The sequence below is a fragment of the Fragaria vesca genome, linkage group LG2 (assembly GCF_000184155.1).
Source record: "Fragaria vesca subsp. vesca linkage group LG2, FraVesHawaii_1.0, whole genome shotgun sequence".
NCBI lineage: Eukaryota > Viridiplantae > Streptophyta > Magnoliopsida > Rosales > Rosaceae > Fragaria > Fragaria vesca.
The window spans coordinates 29,785,953-29,793,986 of record NC_020492.1 but is presented as its reverse complement, the minus strand read 5'-3'; the positions used below and the strand labels follow the sequence as shown (position 1 = coordinate 29,793,986).

The 8,034-nt window shown below is 38.3% G+C and overlaps 2 protein-coding genes across 2 annotated transcripts; one reads left to right on the top strand and one right to left on the bottom strand.

The window, feature by feature from the left end:
• The first annotated feature begins 2,242 nt into the window (after nucleotides 1-2,242).
• Nucleotides 2,243-4,030, top strand: LOC101294430 (1-aminocyclopropane-1-carboxylate oxidase homolog 1-like). The gene is made up of 3 exons (XM_004291656.1): nucleotides 2,243-2,813; nucleotides 2,899-3,220; nucleotides 3,332-4,030. Exons 1-3 carry the CDS (start codon nucleotides 2,293-2,295, stop codon nucleotides 3,584-3,586), a joined length of 1,098 nt encoding a protein of 365 aa, XP_004291704.1. The 5' UTR covers nucleotides 2,243-2,292; the 3' UTR covers nucleotides 3,587-4,030.
• A 446-nt stretch (nucleotides 4,031-4,476) lies between these two features.
• LOC101294139 (cytokinin riboside 5'-monophosphate phosphoribohydrolase LOG1-like) lies at nucleotides 4,477-7,669 on the bottom strand. The gene is made up of 7 exons (XM_004291655.1): nucleotides 7,466-7,669; nucleotides 6,896-6,993; nucleotides 6,735-6,765; nucleotides 6,009-6,108; nucleotides 5,308-5,378; nucleotides 5,059-5,202; nucleotides 4,477-4,850 (listed from the first exon to the last, which is right to left on the bottom strand). Exons 1-7 carry the CDS (start codon nucleotides 7,577-7,579, stop codon nucleotides 4,758-4,760), a joined length of 651 nt encoding a protein of 216 aa, XP_004291703.1. The 5' UTR covers nucleotides 7,580-7,669; the 3' UTR covers nucleotides 4,477-4,757.
• Nucleotides 7,670-8,034: the final 365 nt, after the last annotated feature.

Sequence of the window (8,034 nt, the reverse complement as noted above, 5' to 3'; positions counted from 1 at the left end):
ATCACACACAAAGATGATCAGGTGCGGACGTCCGCACCAAAGTTTTGGTGTGGATTTCTATTTTTGCACCACTTCTCGATCGAATTTTCTCAAACTTCCTTCTAGATATATCTAGATCATCTTGTGCAGATCATCTCTGCAAAATTTCAGCCAATTTGGTGATCGTTAAGGCCCTCAAAATCGAAAAACAAATCGACGACCTGTATTTTGTCCGGTTTAGGTATATAACAGAAAAATGCAAGTTTGAGGGCCTTAACGATCACCAAATTGGCTGAAATTTTGCAGAGATGATCTACACAAGATGATCTAGATATATCTAGAAGGAAATTTGAGGAAATTCGATCAGGAAGTGATGCAAAAAATAGAAATCCGCACCAAAATTTTGATGCGGACGTCCGCACCTAAACAGCTTTGTGTGTGTGTATATATATATATTACAATCAAAATATACCGATGCTGCAACTACTAACTTGATGTTGTCGACCCACAATGAACGTTTGAAGGCCTCTATCGCAAGAGCACCGATCGGGAAGAGAGCCACCTCTGCATCGATTGGATTTGTGCCGCGAACCAGCGATCGACATCGCCGTCCGTTGCAAGCCGGAGCTCTAACGCTCCGCCCAAAGACCAAACAGGCTTTCATCGTCAGAGAGACGACGACACAAACCTGAAAACGGAGATCGGACTCCGATTGTATGATTTCGAGCCATGAGATCTCTCCACCGCCACCGATCTCAACAGAATGGCCGGAAACATTCGAAGACCCAAAATCTCCGACCAAAATCACGAGGGCGCCACCAAGGAAATACCCTAGCAGAGCTCTCATCTCTTCAATTAGGATTGGTTATAGTTTCAAAATATATAGATTTAGAAAGACAGTTATGATGGATATTGCTCTGGATCAATTGAATAAAAGTTGAATGAATTACTGATGATTTATTAAATTACTCATGCTCTCTTACATCTGTCAATGAGGTTTGAACTCATGATCTCAAATTATTGGTTAATTTAACTAACCAACTAACTCATGACTCATTAATAATAAGATAATAAATTACTGAGGATTATAATTATCAAGTTGGATGGAATCGTTGCTTCTCGTAATGCAATATAGGCAGAGACAGAAACCATCCCCTTCTATAAAATTCCTTGCGAGGATGAGAATCATGAGATATTGAGATGGACGTGCGACCCCTTTTCACATGACTGCAATTTTTCACATGTACGTGTCAATTTCTTTGTGTTTTCTTTTGTTAGCCTGTACATGCTTTCTTGAAAGCATTTTGTATAGACAAATTTAAAGAGAGAGTCATCCGTGTTTACTGTTTACCCATCACATATGTCCTCTTTGCATGTCTTTTGTCTAATTTTGCATGGCATGTTGTACCTATTTGCATGCATTAGACACTTGTGCTTAGCTTCTCATGGTAGATTAGACCAAGAAATAGTATAACACAAGGCAGAAGAAAGAACAGAGGAAGCACGTCAGGGAAGAAAAAATCTCAATACCTCAAATGTCAGTACCAATCTCAGTACTTCAAGTTTAAATATTAACAGGTTGTTCATAGTGTAAAATAAGCAGTAGCTTTCTACTCGTAGACGTTCGTCTTCACGTGCAGTAGTTCTTGTCAAGATTATCGTTGGAGCATTAGCTGTTTTTATAGAGTAAGTAAACCATTTAGAGAATATAGAGTTAGATGGTGGCTCACTCACTTTCCATTCCTTTCTGGGTCGCACTTTTTCTTTTCTTTTTTTGAAAAGCGTCGCACTTGATTACATAGCCAATTAACACAAACACAATGTACATAAGAAGAACTAAATCTTATATAGGTCGAATTAAGAGAGTTGGAAGGTGGCTTACTTCTCATTCCTTCCTAGGCACTTCATCAATATTAGTGCTTGATTCAAATTAAGTTGAATGGTACCACTGCACATTGAGTTGGATGGGTTTTCGTAAAGCTACACATATCAACAGAATTCTCATCCTTACATGGAATTAATTTCTATAAACACAATGTATATAAGCAGAAAATCAAACCATTTATAGAATCTAGGGTTAGATACTGGCTCACTTCTCATCCCAGCTTTTTTGGGGGCACTTGATTAAACATAGCTTTAATCAGTATATCATGCGTTGCTAATTAACACAAACGCAACGCACATAAGAAGAAACTAAAATCACTAGTAGATGGAATCATGAGTTAGAAGGTTGCTCACTTCTCATTCATTTCTGGCCACTTGATCAATGCAGGCAAGTATATATTTAGCTTACCCGAATTTGGGTACTACAAAATGGCAGCCGAGAGTTTAAGAGACCAAGACCTTCTTCTCAAACAGTTGAAAGCCTTTGACGAATCCAAAGCTGGTGTGAAAGGGATCGTCGATGCAGGAGTACTAACCAAAATCCCAGAAATGTTCATCCATCCGCAAATAGATCACGGCCAAGAAACCCAAACCAAGTTCAGTATTTCAGTGGTGGACCTCACGGACTCAGCTGTTGGCATGAGCAGGCATGCTGAAGTGATTGATGAAGTCCGGCGGGCTGCGGAGACCGTGGGGTTGTTCCAGGTGGTGAACCATGGGATACCTAAGAGAGTAATGGAGGAGATACTGCAGGCGATGCGTGGGTTTCATGAGCTACCCAAGGAAGTGAAAGCTGAGTACTACAGTTCGGACCCCAAGAGGAAGGTCAGGTTTGTTGGTATCAATAAGTTGGCCAGATCAAGTTCTCGAAATTACTGGAGGGACTCTTTCATTTGTGACATGACTTATTCTAAGCCTCTGGATTCTAAGGAATTGCCTGAGGTTTGCAGGTACATATGCTAGAGCAGAATTTGGATTTGAAGTCGCTATCATTAGGATGATGATGATGATTTGTGAAGAGTGAAAATTTTGCAGGGACATAACTATGGAGTACTCGGAGCATGCTCACAAATTAGGTGTGACTTTGTTTGAGTTGCTATCGGAGGGACTTGGGTTGAAACCCGACCACTTTCTAGGCTTGGAATGTGCAAAGGCACATTATATTCTTGGTTCATACTATCCAGCATGCCCGCAGCCTGAATTGACCATCGGTGTTAACAAACACACAGATAGAAGTTTCCTCACCATCCTACTTCAAAACCATGTCAGAGGACTCCAAGTTTTGTATGAAAACCACTGGATTGATGTCCCTCCTATTCCCGGCGCTATGGTCGTGAATATCGGAGATCTGTTGCAGGCAAGCATTGTATTGTATAGATTCATTGTTCATTAGATTGCCTTTTCAATTGCAAAGATTTGTTCTGCTGCAATGTGTGATGACAATGGTAATACATATGTGTTGGTGCAGCTGATTTCTAACAATATATACAAGAGCGGCATTCATAGAGTGCTTTCCATGAAGGAAGGTCCAAGAGTTTCTGTGGGTTGCTTCTTCCAGCATCCACTAGATTCTGCAGATAGGATATACGGGCCGATCAAGGAGTTGACATCAGAAGAAAATCCCCCAATATATCGTGGAACAACTTTAGCAGATTACCTACAGGGCCACTTCGTTAAGGGCATAATCAATGGTGTGTCTGGACTGGAATATTTGAAGGTGTGAGTTCAACTTGAAACTGTGAAGTTTAGTCATCAGAATGGTCATTGTCTACTACTAATCGCAGTGATTAAGTTATGTAATAAGGGATCAAAGTCGTACGTGTTTATCACTGATCCTCTCATTTCACTACATGTTTGCATGGATATATTGTCAGATTAATACCGAATAGTACGTAGTCGAGCTTTCTATTTTGTTGCTAAGAATAGCGGAAGTGTAACTTTGGTGTATTTGATTGTTGCTAGCTATGACGTTTGCATGTTGGCGTTTTTAATCGAAATTTTTGTAGTCAAGACTCAATAGCTTCAGTTCACCTAGCTCTTTATGAAATAAGGGATCAATGTCATGCATGTTTACACTGATCTGATTTCACTACATGTCGGACCAAAGAATAGTAATCAAGCTGTTATATTTTATTCTCAAGGATCGGTTCTATCCGTTCTATCACTTCTATGTTTCTGTGTTGTCATTATTAGTACTGGAAATTTCTCTAGTTTATATATAGCTTCAGTTCACCTAGTTGTTATGTACTGCTCTTTTTCATTCTTGTTGGGTTCTATTGCATCCCGATCGTTATGAGATTTTCTTTTCAACTGCTTGAAGAAGAATTGTGACTGCTGATATTGGCTGGAGTCCATAGTACTTGGCTACCCCAAATGGACATGACATTTAAAATTTCTCCTCGCTCTCTAGTCTTATTTGAATGTGGCTGCTTTACTGCCTTTACAATACCTACAATAGTTCTTATTATTTGAGCTTCTGAAACCATGTTTGCAACTACTTAAACTTGATGCAGATTTTAGATTTGCGACGGTCATTGCTTCCTAGCTAGTTAAATGGGGCTATCTTCAGCTATATATGGAGCTACCCATCAAAGACCATGAACCATGCTTCGGCCCAAGATACAGGAAGAATACTTAACATTAAGCTTACAATAAACCCCAAAAATCAAAAATAAAATAAACTACGTACAAGCCAAGTCCATTTGAAGAGACTAACTAGACAAGCTACCTGATTTGCTGAGGTCATATTTTTTTTTCCAGCTTACACTAGCTAGCAGATGGAAAGGGAAATGCAGTAATTGAAATCCCATTTGAAGAAGGTTCATTTCAGTCATCAAAAATTAGTTTCACCAATGAAGGCCATGAACGTCCCCTTTGTGCCCATGAGTTTTTGTTCACCTTGAGATATCACACTTTGGGGAGTAGCCAAGCTGCTCCCTTTCCCAGCTTAGCTTGGAAGCAACTCTCTCATGGCGCGGGACATATTCCTAAATAGAAAAATCATCCAAGACCAAAAAGTTCTATCAGTCCCTGATCCAATCTTAATTAGCTCCTGACACTCCAAACTTATTGAACTCCTTATGATACACACTCGTTCGGAGCGTCTGAGTCTAAATTCTAAAAACGAGTTTCGATCAGTATCATGGAAAAACATATACAGAAGTTCAAAAAATATGATAGAAGCTTTCTAGTTACCTCCATTTTCTTCACCAACTCCTTGGCAGTAGGAGCAGAAACAATTATGTGACGCGCATCTGGACTAATGAAACCTTCTTCCACAGCAGTGTCGATGAACGACAATAAGAAGTTGTAGTAGCCATCCACATTCAACAATCCGACCTGCAAAACAAGGAATCACGTTAATTATCCAATGGAGCTGTATAGTTCATTAGCTACTTTGTTTAACTTAAAGTAAAGGGAATAGAACATATAAACAGGCATTACCGGTTTATCATGAATGCCAAGCTGAGCCCATGTTATCACTTCAAGAAGCTCTTCAAGTGTCCCATATCCACCTTCATTCATTAACAAGGAAATAAATATTCTAATCTTCAAATTTCATTGATACAATGGAAAAACACAATAAGAAAAGGATTAAGAAAAGAAGTTGCACAAGTTAGATATATAGAAGGCAGGTGGTCACCACAGGTTTATAGATTTGGGACCATTTGGTAAAAGAATTGATACTAGTTCTTGGTTTTTCTTTTGTTTGGTATGGAAGGGATGGATGTGGGATAGTCATACTGAAACTACAGGAGTGCAGGGTAACAAATGGTGACCACAGAAGCAAGCCTAATCTTCACTATCATGAATCATGATAAGTATACATGTCATTCTTTTTATCTCTTTTGTTTTCTGTTACTTCCATTCTGTGATTTTATTTACCTTTAGTTCATGTTACATTGACCAATTTATGATGCAATACTCTAAAAAATTTGAAGGGTTTGCATATCCTGACTTTTCTTTAAAAGAACATATGTTTTTTAACTTTTTATATGCTTTCTTTATATATAGAGAAAGACATGCTTCTATTTATAGTTTCTACATATGAATATAGAGAACAAATATATTATTGTTCTTAGGAATTATTATATAATACAGTGCATTTTAATTAGTATATAGGTATATGTAGGGTTTACACCAACCGGGTAAGGCAATGAAGGCATCAGAGTGCTTAGCCATTTCTGCTTTCCTTGAGTGCATGTCTGCTACTGCTTTCACTTCTCCCACTGTTTCACCAGTAATCTGAAAACTCACCAGATAAAATTAGTCCAAAATCAGAACAGGCACAACAACAAGCACAAAAAGACAGCAAATTTGAGAAAGTGAGAGGGAGAGATAAGGGAGAGAGTTATCATAGTGTTTGAGCCAGAGAAGCAATCATGAGTCACATAGAGGATGGTGGGCCCAATACATTTCCACCAGGCAAAAAGAAAAGGAAGGGGGAAATATAAAAACTTGATATTTTTCTGGTATCATGAAATCTGAGATAACCACTACTCTATTAGTTGGTGTGTATAAAGCAAGTAGAGAAGGACAAGTGATCTTGGAAGTCCCAAGATTAGTCAGGTGAATTTGCTGAAGAATCTTTCAAACAAGTTCCATTTATTTTTTTGGAACATGAAATAGGTGAAGAGGTTCCACATTTGAAAGCTAAAAAATTTGAGGGCCTAGAATCTTCAAAGACACAAGTGAAACAAAAAGAAAGAATTTGTGTGGACAAACCCAGAATTTGTAAGATAACAAAGGTGAGGTAGATATTCATCATTTGATGAAAATCAAAAACAAAAAGAAAGAAGTAGATAATGATCTCTGTTCAGTCACTATCATCTTTTCTGTATCAAAAATTCATAATTACAGAACATACTCACCTCTCTAGGCATGAGGGTCTTGGGGATAACTCTACAAAGACAATAACATGACAAAATCAGTTTTGAGTGAAAATTACTCGAGCAATAGTATGGTTAGTATCAATGAAATTATAAACCAGAAGTAAGAGCAAAAAGGAAGTGATCAAGATGATCATACTTACCCAATGACATGTCTTCCACCATCATAAACAGCTTGGGATATCAAACCCATCAAGCCAATACTCCCTCCTCCATAAACCAAATCAATATCCTTTGAAACCTATAACAACAAACAACAAGACATTTACCATGGTATTCAGTAGGAAAAATCTTTCAAGAAAAAACCAAATTGCATGTATTCCCATAATTTAGGAAGTTCCCACTCTTGGGTTCATATATATGAAAAGTGGGAAGGAAAATGAAATGGTTTCATATTGTTGATTCCGAACTTCTTATATCTGAGGTTCTGTACACAGATTATAAGTTACAGAAACAGAGAGATTTCTTATTCTGGAAACAGAGCAAGATATATAAAGCAGAGGCTTGAAGTTGAACATGGTCAGCAAGATAACATAGTTATGTCAAAGGAGTTCAATGTTAAACTGATAGCCCAAAACCTATTTCTCAAGTCTTAAATGGATCCGGCTTCTGAAAGGGTTCAAACTTGTATAGCTAGTTCAATGAAAAACCAAAGTTGAAAATCTCAAAGAATAAGTAAGCAAACCATGAATAGAACTAATGAAAGAAGTTACCAATTCTTGCCCAAGCTCGATAGCTGCATCCTGGTAACTGCTCTTCTTTCCCGGACTACTCCCACAGAACACACAAATCCTCTTGAATCTGGATTGCATCATTTCCATCTCCATCTCTTTAACTTGCTGGTAGGGGAGAGAAGTGACTAGGAAATATCTTATATGACTGACTGGCTGGCTAGCTTAGTGTGGTTTGGGTTGTGTACGGGGGATATGTTTGCATATTTATAAGGGGCGGAGCATACGCGTACATTGGCACGCGCAGTTTCCATACCTTTACGGCTTTACGGACAAGAGAAGATTATTGCATCACCCGGTAGTATCAGGGATGGCAATAATCTCCAGCGGGTAGGGTATCCACGGGTATTCGACCCTAACGGGGAAGATATACGGGTATTAACGGGTAACGGGGATGGGGATTCCCAGTATTCGAATTCTTAAATCGGGTACGGGGCGGGTATGGTATTTTAATATTCGTCCCCATCTCCACCCATTAAAGATGAAAACATTATTATATATAATTATATAATTTATTATTATTATATATATATTTATATATAATTTATAAA

Bases quoted from the DNA above. Each gene is read 5' to 3' on its own strand.
- LOC101294430 (XM_004291656.1), top strand. From the start codon at position 2,293: ATGGCAGCCGAGAGTTTAAGAGACCAAGACCTTCTTCTCAAACAGTTG. The intron at 2,814-2,898 runs GTACATATGCTA...AAAATTTTGCAG, and splicing joins GAATTGCCTGAGGTTTGCAG to GGACATAACTATGGAGTACT. The intron at 3,221-3,331 runs GCAAGCATTGTA...GTGTTGGTGCAG, and splicing joins ATATCGGAGATCTGTTGCAG to CTGATTTCTAACAATATATA.
- LOC101294139 (XM_004291655.1), bottom strand. From the start codon at position 7,579: ATGGAGATGGAAATGATGCAATCCAGATTCAAGAGGATTTGTGTGTTC. The intron at 6,994-7,465 runs GTAACTTCTTTC...TTGTTGTTATAG, and splicing joins TCGAGCTTGGGCAAGAATTG to GTTTCAAAGGATATTGATTT. The intron at 5,203-5,307 runs GTAATGCCTGTT...CTTGTTTTGCAG, and splicing joins TTGGCATTCATGATAAACCG to GTCGGATTGTTGAATGTGGA.